At 24.5% G+C, this 27,285-nt stretch overlaps 1 protein-coding gene across 1 annotated transcript; it reads left to right on the top strand.

Annotated features, from left to right (window-relative positions):
* The first annotated feature begins 104 nt into the window (after positions 1–104).
* On the top strand, positions 105–26,864 carry LOC129619393 (uncharacterized). Its single transcript, XM_055534651.1, has 3 exons — positions 105–951; positions 22,879–25,833; positions 25,972–26,864. The coding sequence occupies exons 2-3, from the start codon at positions 23,201–23,203 to the stop codon at positions 26,090–26,092; spliced, it is 2,754 nt and encodes a 917-aa protein (XP_055390626.1). The 5' UTR covers positions 105–951; positions 22,879–23,200; the 3' UTR covers positions 26,093–26,864.
* The last annotated feature ends 421 nt before the right edge of the window (positions 26,865–27,285 follow it).

The following is a 27,285-nucleotide window of genomic DNA, read 5'->3' as shown; positions in this document are numbered from 1 at the left end:
GCTTTTCTTGTGTTTTTGTTGTGATATTTTGTTTTTGTGTTTTAGTTTTGTTTTGTTTGTATTTGCGGCGAGTTATGTTGCACGGGTAATAGTAATTTTTACTGTTTTTTTTCTTATTTTTTCTTAATTTTCTTTATTGTCTGTATTTTAATTTAAGTTTTGAGTGTAAAAAATAAAAAGTAAAAAAAAAACAAAAAAAATTTTTGCTTAGTTACTTTTATAGAAAAGCCTCTAAAAACAAAATAAAAAAAAAAAACGAGAAAAAATAATAAAAACAATTTTTGAGTACTATGGATGGATGAAGTTTTTAACTATATGGTGGAACTGGAGAACATCACATTTTAATTGTAATGAATCAATCGAAAATTCAGTCGATGATTAACCGTTGTATCGGATGGATTTTTAATTTTTTTAATATTTCTTCCTTAAATCGTGAATAATGTATAAATAAAAAAAAAAAAAAATTCGAAATAATTAAAAAATAAAATTTCGATTTCAATTTCGTTTCACTATTAAAACTGTTATAATAAAAGCGTCCACATGAAAAACTTGCATTGAATTTAAAATTTAAGAATTAAAGAAATTGAAAAAGCCAGGATTTTATATAAGAAACGAATTTAAAAGCCATGAAATTTTAATTAGACTCTATAGAAAAAATTAAGATTTTTTTTTGGATATTTTTTTGATTTTATATAAAAAATATTTTTTTCTAATATCGAAATTAAATAATAAGTGCTCGAACGAATGAAAAAATAGAAAAAAAAAATTTTTATATTAAAAACTGATTATGAAATTTTCCAAAATATAAAATTAATTAATAAATTAAATAATTAATAAAAAAAATAGAAAACAATTTTAAAAAATATTCGTAATTTTTTTTTTTTAATAATTTATTTGAATTTTTTTAAAAATATTATTGCAAAGGAAAAAAAAACTAGTGGAATAATTTTGGTATGATGAAAATAAATTTTTTAATTTCTTAATTAATTTTTAATTTTTATCATAATTGTTCAATAAAATCTTGAATAACAATTGTATTAAATCTTAAATTTGAATTACACAATTATAGACGTTCAAAGTGATAACCATTATATACCAATTGTGAGTTCAAAATAACAAAAGCAGTGTGAGATTACAATTGCTGCAGATATGAAACACATAATTAAATAGAAAAAATATGAAAAATTTTAACTAAACATAATTTGAAAAAGAAAAGCAAAAATCGCATACATCTTTTAAACTTTTAAAGGCGTGGTGGGGATTCATGGAATAATTCCATCGTGATGCAATTCATATTAAAAACTTAATATTAAAACCACATTATTTATATGAAAAGTTAGAAATAAAATATTCCATTTCATATTTTATTTGATATTATTATAATACATAAAAATTAACCCTTTCATTCCTTTCTATAATTGTTCATATATATAGAAATGAAAAACATATAAATACCAATATATGCTGGTAATAACTGTCTGTTGTGGCTTTAATAACATACTATTGTCATGCTCATAATAATTCTCTATTTTATGTAGATTATGGTTTAAGACTATTGAAAAAGATTTAAACTCATTTTTTATAGTAAACAAACCAAATTTCGAATTTCAATCAGATTCAAAATTATTTTGGAGAAAATACATATGAATTCTTTTTAAATTTGCAAAAAATTCTGTTAGAATGAACAAAAGAATTTCAAAATTTAACAAAGAAATTGACATAAATTTGCAAAAAATCAAACTGGGAATAAAAAACCAATACTTTTTCCCAGCTTTTTATTGAAAATCTTTTACAAAATTATTTTTAATGCCGCTTGAAAAGTTTTCTTCAATAAGTTTTTCTTCGTAATATTTAATATGGGCAAGAAAGGGTTAATAAGCAATTGTACTGTAAATTATTTAAACAATTTTTTTATTTTGGGTGTATCGTGTTAAACTTGATTGTATCATGTGTTCAGATGCAAATTTAATACTTTTTATATCACATGCATACATACAAAAAACATGCATCTATAATTTAAATTTACTTTTTCAAATTTATTATAAATTTATAATTAAAAACTTTTGCAATAATTATTTTGTTAACTAGAATGCTAGCTCAAAATTTTATATTAAATCCTATTACATATACAAGTACACATTTAAAACTCGAATTGATTAAATTTATTGTGAATAAAATTGAAATTTAAACTCAATATGTGATGGTGATGCAAACCAAAATCAACTTTAATAAATTTTTTACAGAAATATGCTTTTAATAAATTCAAAATTTTGTAACCAATATTTTTTTACAAAATTCAATTACATACATATATATATAATATGTATACAGTTGCTACCAAGAATTTGTTTCACATACAAAATAATTATATTAGGTTTTATTGAGTTCAAATTGTTGAGATTGTCTTATGCTTAGTATATATGCAACTATATTTGCCATTACATGAATTATGTATGTATGTATATAAATAGTTAAAAATTACTCTGTTGCTTCAAAGCTTGATCAACTTAAAAAAATTTTAATTTTGACAAATAGCGTTTCAAAATTAATTTGTTTGTTTTTTATTTTAAATTTATATTATAAAAAGGCTATAAGTGGGGGATATGACCTAGGTAATGTAAAATATTTAACATCACTTCATTCACGTTAACTTTTCTATTAAGACAAGTGAAAATCATTTTTGTTATGTTGTTAGCACTTGCAGTTGATATAAGGCAATTTCTTATTGGTTTACCAAAAGTATGCAATGAGATTACAAATTAAAATCAAATTTAAATATGATATTTATATCACTTGCAATATTAAAATAAAATGGCTATGATGTTGGAAGAATGTACTCTTAGAGAATATCAAAAGTGTCACCTAAATCATACTAATTTTATGATGTGTTTCATACAGAATGCGAGCGTATAAATCGCTGTAACAAATTGGGAACGCTATAATTTTATAATTTTTAGCATTAAGTGAACTTTGTAATTATTCTATAAATAGAACCCAATTGATAATAACATAAAAAACTTAACGTATAACAGAACTAATGCTCTTTTGTATCCAATATTTATTCTAGAAAAAATTTTATATTTATCCATGATTGAAAACAGAATTCTGCATAAATTGTCATATTCTACTAGAAAATTATAATTTTTTGAGTTGTTACAATTTTGAAGCAAAGTAGAGCAAAATATTAGAATAAACGCTGGCATACAATTTAATTCCAAAACAAACTTTCAAAAATAATTTATATTTCATATTTATATAATTAAACATTGGTACATGTAATGAATGTATATACATACATATTTGTACAATTGTGTATTTTAGAATTGGGTTCCTTATTTACATTAAGTTAATATTTATACGAACGTATATGTGATTTAAGATAAATAACAACAACTGGTACAATATTTATTTTAATATTAATGAGGAAGATTTCCTTGATCTGTCTATGACTTTACCTTATGTGTTTACACTATTATACATAAATACGGGGGTATATAATAAAAGTGTAAGATTTTTTTCTTAATGAACTTTTTAATATTTTATTTGTTGTAATAAAAAATTTTATGTTGTAAAATCATTAACAGCTTTTATTCATACTAAACTTAATTTTTATTTTACACGTACAAGTTTTGAACTTAAATCTATTAGTAAATTATTTTTTAAATATTTTTTAGTATGGAAAATTTTTTACGAGTGAATTCGTTTCCTATATAATTTCTATATTTTAGATACATGTCATTAAATTTCCAATTGTATAATGGTTGTCTGCATTATTTTCGAATTATTGTATATATACGTCTATTTAATATATATATATGGTTAAACTATATTAAAATTACGTCCAGTAATTGTTATTAAATTAAATCACAGCTCAAAAATATCCAAATTCATATGATAATATGATTTGTATAATATGAGAATAAATCTGATAAACAAATTGATTTTTGATAATTTTAACTAAATTACGAGTAGCTAAAAATAAAAATGTGTGCCTTCTAATATATGAATTTATAACGAAAACGTATCGAATTGAGAATTTTAATTTATAAAATTGTATATACTCCAAGGATTACTTTAAATACTTTTGACATCAAAAATATTTCATAAAAAGAATCCGTGACTTCACAATTAAGTATTATCAATAACAGTATTATCAATAACAAATTCAGCAATAACAACTTATAATCTGAATTATGTATATTAATATCCTATATAAATGTAATTTCGAAATTGGGAGACTTAATTGCTACTATTGTATATACTACCAAAATTAAAACTTTATGCAATATTAAAAATATCGTATAATTCTGAATCATTGGAAATTTCATAAATCTATTGAAGCTCCAAAGTAAAACTGTATTTAAAATGATAAATGCATATAGAAATGCATAGGTAGGCAGTGATTAGGTTGCGATCAAAGTGTAAACTACTTTTTTTTTAGTTTGCTACGTAAAACAATTATGCCGCATAAATATGTTGTTATCATTAATCTCATGTTCATGTATGAACATGAATAATTCTGAAATGTTGTATTACACTCTAAAAATTTAGGTATTTAAAAAATTTATACAATTATAAATTATACATATGTACGTTTATAAATTTTAAATAAACAGATGATTCGTTTAAGCATCCCCTTCTTTCAAAATTAATTTTTTTTTGATTTGTAATTTATTAGTTTGTATGTCTAGAATACATTTTCCTTTAAGGCAATACACTCAAGCACGCTTATGTGCACATCCTTTCAGACAGAATTTTTTGTGCATATATTTCGTATTCGCAAAATTAAATTTTTATGTCAAATTTGTATAAATTATAAATGTATAAATTAGAACATTTATAATGGATTGTGATTCTTTGTAAAAACTGACAGAAGCATTAAAAACTTTTGGACTTGTAAAAGTTTTTTGATATTAAGCAAATTGCAGTTAAGCGTTACAAAAACTACATAAGGAATTGAAAAAATTACATGTGGTCAAAATATGCAATGAGGGATTTTTGCCTTTATATACGTATTGCAATTAAGCGTGTTCGACTGTATATACTTGTAACTTAATATAGGAATTAATTTCATAAAAATATTTAATAAAAATAATTTAAATAAAAAATAAATTTGTATAACAATTATTACAAAATATGAGAAAATTTCTCTTTTATGAATATTATTGCTATTTTTATTGTAATTATGTATTTATTTAATATTTTTATTAAATAATTTGTTACTCGTAAAAAATAATTTACTAAAATTTTTTGTCACTGTTATTTACAAAATTTACAACACACAAAAAATGTATATCGCAACACAAAAACACAGTATGAATTCACACCACAATTTGCACACAAGTTATTGTTTATTGCATATATTGTAATAAGAGGCGTGAAAGTGTCATTAAAAACAAAAGTGTTAAAAACATTAAAAGGAAAAAAAATAATTTTTTATGCAACAAATTATGTGAATTACTCGAATATACTCCAACATTATGCACTTTTAAAATTTTAAAATTATTATAAGAAAAATTATATTTCTTGATTTTTATAATTTCATCTTCTCACACCTTTCATTTTTTTTTTGTTTAAAGTTTTTCCCATTTAAATTTTTCTGTATTTCTTTTCTTTATTTATCTACATACAAAATCTATATATTGCAAATATAATCAACAATAAATTTAGAAAATGCATTCAAAATGAAAAAGATATTCCAGGCGAATATTATAGATATTCAAAAAACAATAAATATATTATATAAAATATAATCAAAAATCATATTACCGTTAAAAAAATATAAAAATATTTTCTCATATTTAAAAAAAATAACTAATTAATATTATTATTATTACAATTTTTTTTAATTTTATTAATTAAACTGCCATTATCAATTTGTTAAAGTCAGTCAAAATATGGAAGAAATAAAAATTTAAAATTATTTGCAATCGACTTAGATTTATGTACATTACATACATTATACATACATATATGCATATTCATGTACGAGTACATTTATATATATATATATGCACATACAACATGATGTTTCTATTTTTCAATTTAAACAAATATGATTTGAAGAGTAGCACATTTCCTTTGAGCAATTGAAAATATGTGGTTTGTTATACAATTTTCTCCTTAATTTTGAAAAATATTGCATACTTTTACGATTACAACAAAATTTAAAAGAAACGTTAGTATAATATTAATCAAACTCGGCTGGTAATTAGGTTAATGAAAAACTGGGGACCGCTGTGGTTTGCTGATAAACAGCATATCTGTTATTTGTTGCTCATGTGAATTTTTAAAGAGCTTTACTCAACTACTTTTGAAGGCACTTTTTATATTATCAATGATACATTTTCTAAAAGTGCTCATTTTACCCTAGATGCAAACGATACAGCGCTTTTATTTAATTTCGTTCGGGAACAGTTCCCTTCTCATCTTGCATATACCATGACCATATACAAATCCCACTGTATATAATTTTCGCACGGGCAATTATATACAGCATGTACAAAAGCAATATATTCCAATTTTTTTATATAAATGATAATTACATTTTTTGATAATATAAGACATTTACCGTTTGTTTTTCGCTTTTATACAAAATTTCAGAGAGCAGACAATTTCACAAAAATTATAAGTCAAAATTGAGATTTTATTAATATTAAGAAGCGATAACTTGAAATAGAAGGGAGAAAGAAAAAAATATTGTTCTGGATTTTTTTTAACTGTTAATGCCATTTACTTATCGTCTATAAGAAAAGAACAATTGTAAAAAAATTCAATGGCCATTTTGTAATTTCAATTTTTATTTAAGTTCTTTCACAACAGAAGAAACGAGACACTATTTTTCTGCGTAAACGAAATTTGAAAAATATTTTTATGGTTTGCTAAAACCATAAAAATATTTTTCAAATTCAATTGTCAAAGAATAGATTTTTTAGAACTTTGAGCTGTCAAAATTTTTACAGATATGGAACAAGAGCCAAATAAAAATTGTTTTTCTATTACAGAATTACATACTCGTATATATGTATGTTTCTCGTCAGAACCCGTATTGTGTATAAGATTGGATCTTTATTTTAATCTTAAATGTTATATGTATAAAAGTTTTATAATTGGTTGCACGGACTGACACATGGTCTAACGCACTGAGTGAAAATAATAATTATATTTTTTTCCAATTTGAAGATAATTTTTGTTTTAAATTTTTATTCGAAAATAAATTTTAAATTATTTGTTGAGTATTTTTTTATTCATAAAATTATTTTAATGTTTTAATTTTGGTAAGCTTGCCAATCAAAAATAATTTCGATAATAATATATTATTATTATTATTTTTAAAATACAAAAAATATATTTAAAGGTGAACAAGTTCATTTACATAATTTACAACATTAATTTTATTTTTAATTTAATTTATTAGCAAATTCAATTGATTTATTCGATATAAAAATTCATAAAAAAATTATCAAACGATAAATCGGGTCAATGAATGTATTTTTGAAAAAAATAATATTTTTAATTAGAAATTGCATTTAAAATTTATTAATTTTAAATTTCACAAATTACCAATAATTGAGAATATTAAGAGTACTTTTAATGATTAGAAATGAATAAAATTTCCCTATCCAATTTAAAATGTTAAGGTTATTTCTTAAATACTTTTAAGTGCTTACCTAAAAATCGTTAAATCAAATAACAGTAGAAATGATATGGTAACACTGAAAAACTTCACTTGAATCTTAACAACTTAGCAAATTAAAATAAATTTAAAATTAATGCAAAGTCGGTTTTAAGCAATTTAGCATTGCTGCAAAATATTTTTTTGGAATGCTTTATTATAATTTTGTACGGTGTGTCCTTTTTTCGAACTCTGAGAGTGGGTCAGTGTTATATTATTAAGTGTTTTCAGAATTTAAAAGAGTATTACAGAAAAATTACTTTATTACAAGAAATCTCTAAATTATTTAAATTATAAGGCAAAAATTTGGTTTATTGTTAAAGAGAAAAGTATTTAGTTTTAGAGACACACTCCGCACTTCACTTTTTACCGACCGCATTTTGTAAACAATAGGTAGTTTATGTGATGGCAACAAATTTTGCATATCGAGTTTTCGGTGGGTACGCACTTCTCCTATTTTTAGAAACCTGTCGATCTATCAGTCTGTGTGTGCACAATTACAATTTTAGTTGAGATTTGAAGATTTTTCCATGATATTTTTGAGGAAAAATTTGACAATTCAATTGAAAACTTGACAAATCTATATTTTAAATCTCAATAATATTAATATATTTAAACTTTTAATATAAGGCAACAGCTTCAATAAAAAGATTAATAATGTGAGATGTTATTATAGATTACTTTTCAAGTTGGTTGCGATTGTGACAGTAAATCGAGTATATTTACTGTAACAATAGCAATTAAATTGAATTGAGTTCTGGTATTTATTATTATAAACTAGTTGTATATAAGCTTTATTCATCTCATTTTCGAACTAACTTTGATACAGGGGCAAATTGAACAAAAAACAATACTGAGCAAAAATTTCGATATTTCAGTACGGTTTATAACCATACTGAAATATCGAAATTTATTATGTACTCTTATAAGTACGATATATGTTTTATGTATATTGCAATCTTTGCACTGTATGATTATTATAAGGAATTTTATTAAATTTTCAAATCATATTTTTTAAAATATTAAAAAAATTTTTTATTATAATTTACTCTAATGGCATTTTGATTGAATTTCAATTTCATTTTCATTAAGAAATGTGCAACTTAATAATATTTTATGGTATATATATATATATATATATATGCAAAGGAATTAAATTTTTAAACGATATCAGTTTCATTTAAGAGCAATAAAATATATGGGGAAAATATTAAATAAAAAGAAATATTTAAAAAATTATTCATTTGTCATCTTTACACTTTCCATAATTATTTACAATGTATGTATATGTATGAATATGTGTATTATATTTACGTATGATTAAAAAATAAAGTGGTTCAGAGGCGATAAAGCATAACTGATATTGACACGCGCACGCGATCACTTTTTTTTTTTGTATTTTAAAGAGTAACAGCAGCACTCAATATTGTTATACCTATTGAATTTTAATAATTTTCTATTTTAGTTCTTCTTTAAATAAAATTCACTTTTTTTTTTGTTTTTAGTATACTCTCTTTTTAATTTGACATACTTATTTATTAGTTGTTACTTTCAGTTCTCCTGGGCTTTTTATAGATGAATTTCAAATTTTTATAAATATTTAATTTCGTTGCCGGTTCACTGATAAATTTGTCATATATACAATTGTCTTTGTTTTTGTAAACTGAATTATTTAAAATAAAACCTTTCATCAGCTAAACATTGAAGCATTTAGAGTAGAACCTAATTACACAGAATATTTAATCGATTTCTAATACTTACAAATTTAACTCCCAAAAAATTAATTTTTCTGAATGAACAAAAAAATTAGTATACCGCCATTGCAGAACTTCATTTATACTTTAATTTGAGGCACCTGGCGGTATTCATATACATAGACATTACCCAAAATTCAACAAATTCGTTGGCCATGTCAGAATTATATCAGTTTGCCTTATAAGGTGTTTTATTTTTATAATTTCAAAATTTTTGCCATTCACAAATCCAAATTCAAAAAAAGTCGACAAATGACAAAATGATTTCTTGTATCTCTAGATAAACTTAAGTGGATTTTCGTAAATAAAAACTTTAATTGTAAAAACTTCTACCAATTTTTGATTAACTAGTCACTTTTCTTTTACCACTTACTTTTCTTTTACCACGCTTTCTGTCAAATTAAGACTCAATTACTCTCATTAAAAATACGATATATTTTCGTAAATTTTCGTTATTTTTCGTAAATAAACAGATGTGACAGATGTATAACGGAATCTTCTAATTTCAGCAATGTCACATTACTGCTGTCAACTTATCTTAAAAAGTATAACAACAAGTTGTCAAGCCGATTCACAAAATAATATTCACAAAATAACAAAATTATGCTGGTTAATTGTTGTTTTTTCTAAAAATTTTATTATTTTCATTAACCAAAAATATAAAATAAGAAAATGTAAAAAAAAAAACACAAAAGTAACAATTATAAAAGTGAATCGCATGACGAGTCTCACTTCACTTTTTTGCTATTTACTTTTGATCCCTCTTTAAAAATCACATCTCTATAAATTTTCACTATCATGTCGCGCAATGAATGAATCGTGCGCACTATTTTCTTTTCTTTTTTACTTTTGTTATCTTCTTCTTCTTGCATATTTTTATATTTAAAATTCATATTTTCTATTATTTTAGTGTTAAAATTAAGCAAAAGAAAAAAAAAACAAAAAATAAATGCAATAATTATTAAAAAAATATCAAAAGTTTATGTTTTTCTGTTGTTGTTATAGTTTTTCGCATATAATTGAAATTATAAATAATATAAAAAAAAATCAGCAATCATTTGGTCACTCTAGATAATAAATGAAATGAAAAACCCCAATGTAAAATGGTCAGAAAACACAAAAATATGAGATTACAGTGTAAATGGATTATTTATGTAAGTTTGTATAAGAAAAATTTTACAAACGCATATAAGCAGTAAAGCAAATCAAAGAAAAACAAGTTAAGAAAAATAATTTTTATAAAGTGTACATACCTACCTACTCTTGTTATTACAACACAATTAATAATTTTCATAGTTAAGTTTTAGTTTTTACTTTCACATACGCTGGCAGCTATTTTTTTTGTTGTTGTTGTTTACTATTGATTCTAGTTAACTTGACTTGTTTACACACTATACTCTCTGTATATTATACGAAATTTAAATGTATTTAAAAAGATGCATATTTTTTTTGTTAATCATACTGTTTTTGTTTAAAAATTAATAAATGAACAGTAATATTTTTTTCAATATAACAGTTTTGTTTTAGTTGTGTTTTTTTTTTGCATATTTTCATTGAACAGGAACATCTTGATAACAGATTTTATTTTGCTTTTTATTTTTTAATTTTCTATTTCTGTATACATGTTTCTGCCACTGTATATATACGATTTCAATTATGAACTCTTCTCCAGACGTATGTACGGATAACAGACATGCATAAATATGTAAACATGATCCTATATAATTAAAAACATGTAATAAATGAAAAATTGTCTCGTTTTTCAATCACAGTTAATTGTCATTGTAATTTAATTGAAATTTACATATTTTAATATCAGTTATAATGAATAATATAAAAGTAAATGTGGTCGCTGTTCAAAATGTTATTAAAATCAAGTTCTTAATTGAAATGGTTGGTCACCATAAATATTTGAAAACAAAAAAATATTTTTATTCTTTAAACCAACAATGGAGCAACTATTTTGGCCTTGGATGTGAACAACAATGTCAGACTTACCTAATAAATATGCATATATTACAAATACTATTAAAGGTATTTCACCATATATCAGTAACATATTTTACTAAACTGCCAAACTACGTTGAACTTCACTTCATACTGCCGAAAATTTCATTACATAATATATGTACTCACATATAGGATTGCTTAATTTAATACAAGCATAATAACCGAAATTAACCGAAATTCACCGACAAATCATAAAGAAGAATCATTACCTAGAAGACACAATGCAAGACACATTGAGTAATGCCTAATTTTTATGAAAACTGCAAAACAAATGGAATGCATACTCGTAATTTTTAAAAATTCAACTATTTTTACGCCTGATTTCTTGAAAACTTGATCTTATCAATTATTAAATTTTTCTTTAGGACATACTTGTGTGAGAACACAAATAAGAACACAAATTTTTACTTTCTCTCATTTCACTTTCTATACATACGTAATAATTCAGCTGCCGTAACAATATTGTTCAAGTGTGTTATTACCACAAATTACAATATATTTATAGTGTTACCACAATAATTATATAAATAACTACTATTATCTTTGTAATAAAAATTGTTTAATCAATAAACATTAAATTTTCTTTTCATTTTATTTTATGAATAAATTGTTTATTTTGACTTGCAATATTTTGAATCTTTCCGTGCTAGCCGTTATATAGTTATAAAAAGTTCATGATGTAATGTGTCAGAATAATATTTGCGTAACCTGGATGTATTGTGAGGCCAATGGATACTAAGGGTCCACTTTAGGAAGGTAAAGTAAATATTACGCTTGTACATTTTTAGTGCGCAGATAAAAGAATTTTCTGTACATCTTCCGGAAGAGTGCATTGCTCTAATTTGCAAAAGTATGTTTTTTTTCTGTTGGGAAACGTTTGGTAATATACCCTCGGCTAGTTTCCAAGTGTTGTTGTAAGGCATGTCTAGTGTTGAGTATTAATATTAAATAGTTGTTTTTTGACATTTAATTACTTTTTGTAACAAACATTCTCGGATGTTTTTCAACATATACTTGCATACTTATTCAAATCAAATTATAGATAAGTCTTTATCACAAATTATTAATAAAATTTTTACCATTTCTTAATCTTAACACTGTTGCAAACTAGTTTATTTTCCTTCAACTAAAAACTTATTGTAATTAATTTTTTTCTCCAATTTTATAAATTCGTGTAGTATGCCAAATAAATTTTTTATATAAAACTTAAATTATATTGTATAGTTTAGAAATTTTAAGAATAAAAAAAAAAATAACCTCTGAATCCCATTGGAATAAAAAAGTCATTTATCAATTATTATCTTAATTTTCATCTTTAATTATTAATTTTTTTTTTACTATTTTCACAGAATTGAAAATAATTTATTAAATATTTTCTTCTTATTTCAAGAAAATTTTATTTATTGCAAGAAAAAATGATAGAAAATAAAGATGTTAAATTTTATAACTAACATTGCTACTTCATTTATAAATTACATTAATGATAATAATTGTGTATTTACTAACTGTTTTAACAATAGTTTAGTCTAGGTGTATACCAAATACAAATTAAATACTAAAACTTCTCTAGAGAATTATGAAAAACTGAAAAAGAAAAGATGAAAACAATGTTTAATGATTTGCTACATAGCTACTTATGTATTATGTGTGTTAAAATGTATGTATGTGTGTTTGTGTATATAAAAATATTAAAATAAAAATTCAATTCACATATTTTTGAGAAGCTCATCAAATTTGTTTCAATAAAATCTCATAATAAGTACTTTTTTTTAAATAGTAAAATTAGAAAATGTAGAAAACATTTTTATACTCTGCACATTAAATTAAAATTTTAATGTACACAACACCCATAGAGTATAAGAAAATTATTTGACATAATTTTGAATAAATTGTGTGTTTGAATACGGCCCGTGTATGTGTAATTTCTTTTTTTTTATCATTTAATTTTCTTTTAAAAAATTTACAAATTTTGCATTTTAATTAAATTTTTTGTTTGAAATTAAATTGGTATAGTTAAAAAGCTATTATTGAAAACGTTTGCTATTTTGTTTGGAAATACAGGATGTTTAAAAATTATAGAAGTGTTGTTCTTTTAGATTTGTTATTTGATTTAGTTGTAATTTTCTAGTATTAAAATAAGTCACAACTGTCACATAACTTTTGCAACGCAATTACCAATACAATTGATTATGACACTTAAATTAATGTAAAACGAACAATAAAAAATTGCATTTATGGCACTGTTGATGGAAGAACAATATGACATATTGTTCATTTGGCAAACTGTAGTACAGCCAGAGCTCGAAAAGAGCTGGGATTGGGCGAAATGCCATTCTGATTACGTCTATATAATTTTAAAATTTCATTCTACTACTTCTTATAAGGAATGCATACCACAACATATTTTAAGTTATTTCTTGTTATAGAAATACTTTCCACTGGCTTTGGAAAAAAATTTTTGTATAAAATATTTTCTAAATGTCTACATATATAATGGTAAGTAAAAAAAGAGAAAAATCTTGATGAAAATATACAATATGGTATTATAAAAGGGTGAGGAAAACAAACTCTTAAACTAACCTACTGCACCAGTACCAATTAATAAATCAAAAGGCGACAGTACATTAAAGGAGCCTTACTTTAAGGACAAGCATTTCTTTAAAAATCTTGGGTTATTATTGTACGGAAGTACAAAGACATGACAACCTAGAAACATAAAAATGGATAGAAACTAATTTTTTTTAATAAAAATATGTTATTGATATGCTTCTGTTATTTTTCAAACTATTCCGTCACTTTTAAACTAACACTACATATGAGCATTGAAAGCAGCATTTAATTTATCGTATTTATTTAAGTTTAAAATATTGCTATGCTTAATCCATATTTTCTATATTGATCAAAATATAGCACGAAAATTAAAGATCAATTCTGCTTTCAAGTTAACAATTGGACATATTCATTAGTTTAATCAAAAAAGTATAGCCCCGATAAATATGCAAAATTTTGTGTTTTTAATAAAGTTATTAATAGTTAACTATAAGACATTAATTAATAATTACAATTCAAATTTAATTAAATACACTCTGTAAAAAAATTATCTGTTATCTTTCAAGCAATTAACTGTGAAATGAATGATATACAATACATACATAATCATTACAATATGAAAATAACCAAAACATTTATTCAAAAAAAAAAACAAAAAAAGAACAAAAAGAACATAAGTAAAAGAAGAAAAAATGACATTTTTGAACTAAAATGATCGTTCGACGATGACGATGATATTATATGAATGATAATTACATTGATGACAGTATAGAATATAGTATGTATGGCTGCCGAATGACAATAACGATAATAACAACATTGATAGCGACGTGATTTTCAATTTTTTTTTTTTGCTTTTTGCCATTTTAATTTTTATGTTTGCATATAGTGTGCAATGTATGAATGTATTTAAATATTAAAATAAAACGTGTATGTGAATTATTGCTTGACTACGGTGTAAGTCATATATATGACAATACAAAATATTTACGGTAGATGGCACCTTTAAGTTAAAAAAATTTTAAAGAGAAACGATTAAAAGAATAAATTTAAGAAGTAAAAGAAAAAACAATAAAAAAAAATTTTTTATTGTGTTTTTGAAAATAAAAATGTCACAAATTCAAAAATACTTTTCAATTCTGTTAAATATAATTATGATGACGGATAGGTTGTTGGTTTGTGACACTTTTAATTTGTTTGTGAAATTTTACTAAAAAAATAAAAATGTTTTTAATTTTTAAAATAAAAAGTATTGCAGCACTTGCATATTTTTTTTTTCATATATGTGTTTGTGTAAATATTATGTTTATATATATGTGTACCTGTAAGTATTACGAATAATATCGAACAGAAATTTCAATCTGAATTCAATATAAAAATACAAAAAAAAACATTTACAGTGAAAGTTGATTTTTTTTTCTTGCTTTTTAATTTATACTAACATTAAATATTTATTTCTTTTTAAATAATATACAATGTATATTTGTGTATGCACTCACATATATTATAATCATATAGACTCTTTACATGAAATATTTAAATCGGTGCAATAAATTTTATGTATTTTCATTAAATAAATTCTCTCTCTCTCTCTCTCTCTCTCTATGTAGTTTATTATGATAAACTCAGAAAATTGTGTAATAAAAATTTTCATGTATGAATAGAGGCTAAGATTAATTCAATTATTTTATACAATTATAAATTTATATTGTAGGAAAATTTCTATCATATCAATATATATGTTAAAATATTTGCACTTATTGCCGCATGTGAAAAGTGCAAACGATTTCAGATTTTTGTTACCAGATATTCTAGCACCGTAAAGCACCAAAAATATGCACAAGTGCAATTGTTGTTAAATAATTTTGTATATCATTAACAAAACAGAATCTATATGAATCTATATATAATACACATATATTATCTACATAAACTTCATAGTATATATCCGCTTAAAATTCTGATTAATTTATATAAAGTAATGGCTTCAATATCTATATAGATTATTTTATTAAAATACATAAGTGCAGCCAAATTTTCTACTACAAATGAAGCGCTCAGCATATTAGTGGCCTGCTTGCATAAATTACATTTCGAGTAAATTGCGATTGAAATATTTAAATATTAAATTTTTAATAAAATTTTTAAAATCAAAAATGAACTTATGGGAAAATAGAGTGAAAATAAGAGTAAACTAACAATTTTGAAATTATGTAGAACAATTCTTTAGGGCAATACAGTTCTATTGAATATAATAACTCATTTTTGCAAAAATGTTGGATCGGCCACTAATGCGCTGAGCGCCTTAAATAGAAAGCATCAATTATTTTGTATTACAAATTTAAAAAATATTAAAATCTTTGCAAAAATCGTTGAAATTAAATGCAACTTTAAGATTTCCAATTGTGAAAACGAAATTGAAACCATGAATATTTTTAAAAGGGATTTTAAAATTATGAATTCTAAGATAATTTCAAATTCAGAATATTGTCCTATAATATAAGGCCTTTTCATAAATGCGGTATATAGCGTTATATAGTAAGAACTGCGCTTTATTTGTGTTCACAAACAAATGTTGCTAATCAAATTTATTCATAAACATCGCAAAAATATTACAACCTATCACAAAAATATTTACATTATCATGGCAAGAGCATAGTTAATTCAGCTGTACCTTTTTTTTTACTAGCTGTTGCAGTTTGGTTTTACATTTTTACATTGTTAATTGTTGTACTTAAAAATAATAAAATTTCTTTTTGTTTCAATTTTCTTTTTTTGTTTTTCTTAATTTTTATTTTTCCTGAAATAGAATTTTCCAATATTTGACTAAAAATGAATAATTTTTTTTTTATTAACGACTTTTTTGTTCATGTCGCAACAATACTGCAAATTCAAAACACCAAATACTGCATTATTTTGCAGAGATTTCGGTGAAAAGGTAATGAATCGCAATGTTCTACACTGTAAGAGATCAGATCTCTACACCTGAAAAAAATAACAAAAAATTAACTAAGCGACATGCAATCTATTGTACAAAAAAAATTAAAGAACCATTGCTCAGAGATTATTCTGTGAACATTCAAGAATTGCATTCTACGAATATAGTCATTTGGCCCAATGAACCATTGAACAGATCCTATATAAAATTTTACGATATTTGTTTGAAAATTATCTCTGCTTAACAGAATCTCATAATTTTTCAAGTTTCCAATTGTCTTGGAAAATTTAAAGAGTTAAGCTTGTTTCCTCTTATTACGCTATGCAAACATACAATTTTAATCGAATACAATAATAATCGAATATTCGATAACTGTGTTGTCCGCTTTTACGCTAATATTCAATTTTAAATTTCTCAGCTTCCCATACTTATAAGTTAATACAATAAAACTTTTGAAAATCTATTTAATTTCCATTAAATCGCAACAAATTTAAAAACGGGGAAAAAAATTAATTATGCATATTTTTTAATAAATTAAATTTTTATAGCGAATTTAATAAAAGACTAATATATTTGTTTTTTTTTTGTTGACTTTTATACAAAAACGACTGGCCATCAGAGTTTGCCGCATTAATTTAAAAGGAATTAAGAAACAAAAAAAATTCATACCTCATATTTACTGGTGATAACAACGATAAAATTTTCAATAAAATTTTAAAAATTTTGTAATTTTTTTGCTAAAAAGATTCATTTTTTATGAACTTTATTTCCCTTTTTAAAATCAAAACCCATAATTATTTGGCGAATCACGATAAGAAAATTCACATTTCTTTTTTTGAAGAGAAAAAAAATTATTGTTATTTTCTTGTTTTACTTGCTTTGTTTTTGTTTTTTTTAATAATTATAGGGTTTTAGTGATTGAGTTTAAAGAAAGATGCACAATATTTAAAAATAAATTGCAATTTAATTTTATTTAATTTCACTGTTTATCTGAATTATTAAGCCAAGATAATGAAAAAACAATATATTACAAAAATACATACGTACATACGCTTGTATTATTTACGTAATTATTTTATATACAAGATAATGGTTTGGTCTCTATATGAATTTTTGTTAGCAATGAGGGTTGAATACATGTCAGGACGTCTATTGTTTTAAAAACGTGGTACTGTAGTCTTTAGTTTCTTACAAAACAAACAAAATATTACAGTATTAAGTAAAAATTAAAAACAAAATTATATAGCATACCTTTAGAGGCAGAATTGTAATTATTTCATTGTAATTGTCAGAAGTTGAATCTGTCAGATTTAGAGCAGTCAAAACGTTCTCTAATAATATGAAAAAAAAATTTACAATGATTTTATTTACTGTTATGATATATATACGATGAAATCTACGTTATAAACTATGCTAAAATGAAAGTTGTCTATGTAAAACCTTGTTTGACATTACACTTTGTCGGACGGTAAATATAGAAATTAATTCTATTCTCAATAGACTAATTGTCAGATTTTTTAAAAATAAAATGATGACAATAATCTGGTAGCTAAATTTTACCAACCGCATTGTATACAATTCAGTAGGTTATGTGATGGCACCAAATTTTGGATGTAAGAGTTTTCGGTAGGAACGCACTTCTCCATAATAGGGAAGCGTAAATAAACTAAAGAAATGTCGGTATGTCGGTCTGTTTGTCTGTCGGTCTGTGTGTGTATGTGTACCTAAAGTTCGGCTGAAATTTAGGTACGATTTTGATGAATTTTTATAACATATGTGAATTTATTTTGGCTATGGCACAGATTGATCAACCTTTGAGATACATAAGACTTCATGAAGTGCGGGCCGATTTTACATTTTTTGTGTATATTAAGAGAAATATTCAAACAATTTCCTTGAAATTTAATATTTAAATTCGGGGTATTGAAACAATGAATTTAAAAATTTTTTGGGAATCCACGGATCGGATTGATAGAATATCAAAATAGATAATTTTGAAACAAGAAATTTCATAGCTGAGTTCTGGTTGTTACTGAACTAACCTTGACTAATTAGTGAGCTTTTTATTGAATTCGGGTGACACAAAGTGAAATTCTACTACGAGCCAAATTTACATTTTTCTAGGTATGTTAACTAAAAACTCGCTAACTTCCTTGAAATCAAAAGGAAGTGTACAAAATGTATTTTCATAATCTTCTGTAAGACTTTCACTAAAATGGGCAATACACATTGGAATCGATTACGAATATGTGTTGATCACATCAGATTTTTATTTTGGTTTGCAGCAAAATTATTATAATTTTGACGTAACATGTGAGAGATATCATATAGTTTCAATTTGATATGTAAATAATCATCATGCTTTATCGTTAATCTTAAATTTTTTAATCGTTAACCAGACTTAGATTATCTTAGATTTTAAAGTGCCAAAACAATATTATAAATGAAACTATCTAAAACATGAAAGTCCTTTGAAATTTAAATTTAGTTTTCTAAGACCTTAGTGCTAAAATAAACTTAAATTTAATTGAGAATCGATTTCTATTTTTCACAGTTTAATTTTTCTCATTGAAATATATAAAAATGACTTAATGCTAAATGGCCTTCCGCACTGTTCACATCAATTTTTTCTGAATTCTTCACCAATAAAAATAATTAAACATATGTATGTATATATGTATTACATTTATTTAAAATTACTACATTTCGAACATAAAAGTAATATACAACATACCTATATAGAAGAGGTATACGTATAACCTTAAGAGTGGGTGTGTAATATGATTAAGTAAATTGTTATTTAATTTTACTTTTACATTGGCATCTTTTATAGTTTCAAAAGCAAAACCATATACTGATTTCAGATAAAATTTTTATATAAAAATTTAATCAGATACTCTAAAAAAGGATTAAATAATAGAGAGAAATTGAAATTTCCAATTCACTACTACGTTATTAAATCTAGATATTTGCGTCCCATACAATTAGTACATTACATACACACACAGACATTGTAAAATTTCTTTCTATTTTTCCAAAATTCAAATGAATTTACTGTCATGCCAAAGAAATTTTTTTTTAATTTTAAATATTTGCAAAAATTAAAAAAAAAATATTTTTTTTTGTTCACATCTCTTTAAAATTTTCAACTTATGGTCTGTGAATTTTTTTTAGTATTTCTTACCAAAATAATTACTTATAACTAAAAAAAAACCCCCCATTTCCTATGTAATAACAAAAAATAAATTGTTTTTTTTTTTTTACAAAGATTTTATAATTTTAACTAAATAAACTAACTAAGCCTTAATCTTTAAAAGTTATAAAATTTTCAAAAAAATAAAATCAGAAAAGATAAAATAAGTAAAAAAAATTGTAAACAAAAATTAAAAAAAAAAAATTTAAATTGACATCACTTTGGATCGATAAACTTTTTCTATTGCGCAACCTTCCTCTTACAAACAAACAAACAAACGGACAAAATCAAAAGAAAAAAGAGTCACGATTAATAAAAGAGAAAGAAAGAAAGAAAGAAAGAAATTCGTAACTAAAATTTTGTTACTGTTATTCTTAGTCATAAATTGTGTCCAAAACACGTGTTCATATGTGTATGTGCACATACATAACATATTTAATAGACTCTTACATGAATATGATCAGACATTCACACATACAATCATACATTTATGTACATTTATAATAATGATAACAATTTAATAAAAAAAAATGTTATGCCATCTATTTAGTCATTCGCGCAGTTACAAAAAAAAAAAAACTTTTAGGTATTTTTATGCCATCACAATTTCATTGTTAACCCTCTCTTTCTTTTTACATTTGTTTTTTTTATCATAATTTTTTTTTTCCATCCAACTGGTTTTGCTTTCCTTTTAGATTTATTTTTTGCTTATTAATCTACTTTGTACGTAATATGTGTGTGCATGCTTATTTATACGGTACATAATCATTTCCATAAAAGTGTTTCCATCTGTTTCCATTTCATCTTTACAAACTTTGTAGTAATTGTGATTCATTATAGCAGATGGGCGATTTTCCAATGAATCATTTTAAATTTTATTGTTATGCGTAACATACGTACGCGAATTTTTTTCATTAATGGATTAAATACGATCAAATATAATCATCTATGGTTATATACACACAATATGAAAAAATTTTAATAAATCGAAAAATTTTATACATATGTAGTTCTAAGTTTTGATACAAATTCTTCTTTATTTCGACTTCTTTATATTTGACTTATAGGCAAACGTGCAGTAAAGAGTTGCATTTATTTGGCTTTTATTCAGAAATTGTTATAACTTCAAATTTAAGTCTTTCAAATTTTTTTTAGTTGCTTGTAAACTAATTGCTTTCCGAGCTGCAAGCTTAAATTTCAGTTTGATGATAAAACTCATGATTGCCAATTTTCTACAATTATATGTCGAAAATTTCTTTCAGCCATTCAGCAATTTGAGAAAAAATTTTGTTTTCCTTTTGATTTTGCAACAATGCATCACTGAGTGAAAACCCATATATTACAATAGTATTTTGAAGCAATAAACTTAACAAGTTTTTCTTGAAAACTCATAAATTAATAAAAACAAAATTATAAAAATAATTTTAATAAATTTCCATTTTTAAACGCCTACTTTTCCTATTTCTTAATATTTTAATTAAAAATTTTCAAAATTTCAATTGTCATTAAAATATTGAAAACAAAACGTCAGAATTTAATTGTCAATTTCATTCAAAATTTTTTATTTGTAAATAATTGAATTGAATTGAATTTTATAGAAATTCGAGAAGTTTCAGCTATTCTAAAGTATAATATTCTTAATATTGAATTAGAAGAAATTATTTATATTTTTCCTTTCCGATGAGATGTTTTCGTATCCATACATACATATGTACATACATATGTATGTGTATTTTATTTTTCAACAAAAGAATATTAAGAATTATGTGTGAAACCCTATGACTCAATGATTTAATCAATGAATTGAAACATTCTATAGGACATACTCAGCACTCTTCAAGAATTACTTATGATAAATGGACTTTTCCACTCTGGATTGAATCAATTGAATTGAAGAATGGTTGAATTTCTGTTTAAAATTCTAAGTTAGAACTGCCCGTTTTTGTCACCGTACGATTGAAAACAGTCCGTTTTAGTTTGTCACAGAATTTACAGTAAAAAATTAATATCACTTTTCGACAATAGTATGCTGATTTATCATTTGACCAATTTGGCCTTGTTGTTTTGACATTTGTTGCAAACGGAATTTTTTTTGGGAATACTAATACTTTTAGTTCTATCGCAGTCTAGTTTTAAAAATATTAGACCTGACTGAAACTCAACCGATTTCTTTTCAGAATATTTTCTCAAAAATAATAAATTTGGTGTATTTTAAAAGCGCATCGAAAAATATGCAATTACTACAACAACTCAACAAATCTACTTCATCAGACAGGCGCACACGTTCGATACCCTATACAATTACCCTATAACAAAATATTATGCATAAATGCATTTTTACAATTTATTAATTTTAAAATTTTTAAAATACAAAACATATTATTTACAAGAAAAAAAAATCTACATAAATGAAATTTTGTACTTTTGTATTTATGTAAATTTTTTAACCTTTGTAATACAATATCGTCTATATTTAATTTATTTGATATGATAATACTCGTATATCTAGTTAAAATTAGACAATTGTTGTTATGTATGCGAGTATACAAAATATAACATTTAAGAAAAAAACCTATAATTATGCACAGCCATTTAACACAGTTACAATTTTTCTCTATATAAAAAATATTAGTAATAACAATAAAAATAACATAAGAAAATCAAAGAAAAATTTCACTTTCTTTCAGGTGATTTGATCTCTCTTTTAATTTATTTTCATTTTTTCTTATTTTTCATTTTCTTTTTTTTGTTTTTGCAGTCTGTAAACAATATTCATTAAAGTATTCAACGAGTATTGCATGCTTTGGTTTTGAAATTTCATCCTCGACTCATACATCACACATGAAGTATACAGAAAGAGAAAGACTGCAAACAAGAATTAAAGCAACAACAACAAAATACTAAAATCAAAATAAACAGGCGCAGAAATATTAACCATCTCAGTACACACCAGGTTAATAACTAAAAATTGTGAATGTAGTCAAAATAATATTAAAAAATTTTAATATCAAGCAGCAGCAACAATAACGATAACAACAGTTTATTTAAAGAAAATATCAAAGAAAGAGAATTAAAATTTTATGACGTCATTGACTACAAATACTACAACCATTACTGCACTGACAATAAAATTAAATAAATTCACAATGAAAGTTTTTGAATCAATGTTACCGGTTGGCTATAAATGCCATAAGGTAAAAACAAGTAAAGCTTTTTTTACGCTTTTACTAGCAATAACGGTATTAATTTCAATCTCATTACCATTGACATTTGCTATTGAGGTAAATAATGAAAGTACAAATGGTAATATTCAAAAAACAGTAACAAAAAATTCAGTTACAACTTCACCAACACCAACAAGATCACGTGGTTCAAAAGTTTATCAACCATCATTAATACGTACACAATTAAAAGTATCAAGAAGTTTAGATCCAGATCAAACAGAAACTATTAATGTTAAATCAAATACGGGAGGTTATGCTTCAATTATTGTTAAAAAACGTCGTGGTAATCAAAGTAGTGCTATAAATTTTCCATCATCACAATCTTCTTCATCATCATTAAAGGAACAACATAATATTGTGAAAAAAACCCCAGAAAATAATCTTTTAAGAAACAAAAGTGATGACAGCCACATTGATCAACCACAAAAGTTAGAACAAATAGGAATTCCAGCTCCAGTTGTTGTTTCAAGTGCATCATCAGTTAGTCCAAATTATGGTGAGACGACATTTCGTGTTAAACCTGATTATGGTAAATGGAATCCTTTACCTCCATCAAATGTTCGTTTCGCACAACCAACAAATCAAAAATCTGCCGAAGTTATTAATTCATTTATAGAACATATTGAAAAAATGGAAAAGGGTAATAATGATCGTATGGCTTCATTGAAGAATGATAGGCAACCAGTTAATATAAAACTTGCAACACCAAAAATTTACAATGAAAATTTAAGACTTCCGGAACCGACAATTATTCGTTCCGATCCCTATTATGTTAAAGATTCACCAATGAAATCAACTAAGCGGGCACGTTCTTTAGTACATGTCGACAGTGATGGAATACCAGTTATAGAAGGTGTTCGTGTACCAGATGATGAAGAAGATAAACGTAAAGTTTGGCGAAATGCAAGGGTTATTAAAGGCGAACTAGTACCATATGAAAATGGTTATGTACCACCAAAAGCAGAACGCCCTTCATCCTTAGCATTAGGAGAATTACTGTTTTATAATGATAATATGGCCAGAAGAACGAGACAATCAGAAGGTAGAAATTTTGGCCCATTTACAAAATTTGATAACTTTGAAAGAGAATCTTCAAAATCTGAAAATAAAAATTTTGGTCCATTTACTGTAGATGATAATAGAAATGGTCGTGAATATAGAAATAATTTCGAAGGAGGGCCATATTTTGTTAAAGATAATACAGGAAGAAATTCAGGATCACGTTTAATTGATTACATTAAGCAAATTAACGAACAACATGCTCATCGTGATTACTTTGTACGTAGAACTACACCTGATGAATTGCTTAGAGAACCACAAAGAATTCAACGTAGAATGTTGAATAGCATGAATGATTATCCAGAAGAAGAAAAAATCGATGATGTTGGTGAGAATCTTAGAGCTCCGGTATCATATTATGCACACCCTGACTTAGGTATTCAACCAGCACGTGCTCCACCGGTTAAAGAAACGAAAAAAGATAAACCACCAAAAAAAGCACAATACTACATTAAAGGGCAGCCAATCCTTCCGAAAAAAGATAAACATTATCCAATTGAACAAACCTTAAATAGCCAAGAATATTATCGAAATTCTTACCCCAATAATATAAATTATTATGATTCATATGAATTGAAACGTGCCTCTACATACCCTTACAATTATGGAACATTGAAAAGAGTAAAAGAACAACCACTTTGGATGAAATTAACTGAACAAATGCGTGATACATTTCAAACAGGAATCACTTCAGTTGAAGCATTAGCACGACCTGTTTTTCAACCTATAGTTGAAGCTGGTCAAAAAATTTCTAAGAATTTAGGATTTTCAAAGGAACCAGTTCAATATGCACAAAATAAAGTTGGTGTTGTTACAGCTGGTGCTTCACCAGCTCTTTTACCAGCCTTAGGTTTAATGGCTAGTGGTGCTGCTCTAGGTATTGGAGCTATGGCTGTTGGTAAATATTTCGATACAAATTTATTAAAAAGATCCGAAGATGGTACAACCACATATGTTAATCCTGAACATAAAAGAAATTTTCAATATCCATATAATCCATACAATCCGCAACATAGTGATGATATGGTAATTTTAGTAGAGGAAAATGATAGACAAGCACGTACTGAATCAAATCATAGAAGAAATTTTGATGGTAGTGATATTGCGGTTATTGATGTTATGTTACCATCATCTTCATCATCATCATTATCATCGCCTTCATCTATGCAAAATAATAATATAAATATACACAGGCATAATAGTCGAGGTAAACGTTCTTTAAGTGATCGACCTGATGATTTAGGCATTATATTACAAGATATTGAAGAAGAAATACCAAAAACTAAAACAGTTGGTTTAGAGGAACGTATTCGTTCAACAAATTGGAGGAATACACCATGTGCGAAAAAAATGTTCTGTGAAATCATGTTAGAGCAAAATTCCGATGAAAATGTTTTAATGGAAAAGAAAATGGAAAATATGTTCTCAAGGTAAGTTTAATAATATTGTAGTCACAGTTGGTATTTTAAGTCTGAATAAGTAAACTAAGCTCTGCTGAATAAAATAAATTAAAATTTTTCTTACTATAGATCAAATGCTTTAATTTTATACCGTATTTAATTTTTTAGACTTCATCCATCGCTCAGGGAAAGCTTATCAAGTCATCTAACAGAAGTTACAGATGCCATTATGAGAAGGGACTGTTCATCATTTATTTGCAATAAAAATCAAATATTTAGAAGATATTAGAGTTATAGATTATGTTTGTTTTTTAAAATGTATATTTAATATACAATGTAGGAACATACTGATATACATGTATTTATAATTGCAAAATATCCGTGACTTCAAAATTACGATAAAACTGTGTTATTACACAATTCAGCAATTATAAAATATAAGCTGAATTGCCTATTAATAGCGTATTATTGTAATTTTGAAATCGTGCAGGGTATTTGTTTTCTCTTTACTTTTTTCTTATTGTCATTATTTTATAATTTTTATATTTTTTAAGAATTTATATTATAATAATTTAAGTATTAATAATTATATAATATGTTAGATAATTTATTTAAAATTTATAGAATTAAGAAAAGAAAATGAGATATAAAAGAAATTAATATAATTATAGAAATATTATATAATATTTATGTATTAATGTGAATATAGTCCATATTGAAATAAGATCCACAAATCTATACAAAAATTGTAACCTTATTCTGAAAAAGGAATCGCTGAATTTTTAGCGATATTTTATGGTTAAAATTTGAAAAACTTTATTATAGACACACAAAACTATTGTATAAATTGGTTTGTGTTTACAATAATAATAATCTAAATTTTTACGATAAATATCACTATCACTTAGTGATTCGATACTCAGAATAGAAGTCCAAGTGATTCGATTCTTGAAATAAGCCCTAATAAGTTACTTCTCTAAATAGGTCCTATTATCTTTGATAATAATTTCAATAATTTGAAAAAATTCAATTTAAAATATAATTTTTTAATTATTCTCGTACTATTTTGGATTTTATTTCAATTGTATGAAAAACAAAAAATTAAATTTACTAACGTTGTTCTTCACTGGTTTAAAATTTTATATTGAATACCATTTATTTTAAAAGAATTATTTTAGTATTTCTTAGAAAGCAAATAACTTTAAAATCTGAACAAAAGGAGCATTTATAATAAAGTCGTTTACTGAAATGTAGAACAATTGTCAAATTGAGTCCATATCCAGTTATACAATTTTGAATTTTAAACAAACTCTGACTTAAAAATTACAATAAATGCTATGTATAAACACGCAATTCAGTTTTTAAATCATAAATGCTGAATTTTGTATCAATCTCGTATTATTCCCCTCTATTATGAACATCGGTATCGGCCGATATTTTATCGGCAGTTCTAATCGGTTTTAAGTTTCTTCTGTATTATGA

Source organism: Condylostylus longicornis, unplaced genomic scaffold, assembly GCF_029603195.1.
Source record: "Condylostylus longicornis isolate FDR11 unplaced genomic scaffold, ASM2960319v2 ptg000001l, whole genome shotgun sequence".
Classification (NCBI taxonomy): domain Eukaryota; kingdom Metazoa; phylum Arthropoda; class Insecta; order Diptera; family Dolichopodidae; genus Condylostylus; species Condylostylus longicornis.
This window is presented reverse-complemented; position numbering and strand designations above follow the sequence as displayed.

What these genes read in the sequence shown, in the direction of transcription:
- LOC129619393 (XM_055534651.1), top strand. Translation starts at nt 23,201, where the DNA reads ATGACGTCATTGACTACAAATACTACAACCATTACTGCACTGACAATA. An exon ending in ATGGAAAATATGTTCTCAAG is followed by an intron (nt 25,834 to 25,971) that starts GTAAGTTTAATA and finishes TTAATTTTTTAG; the next exon opens with ACTTCATCCATCGCTCAGGG.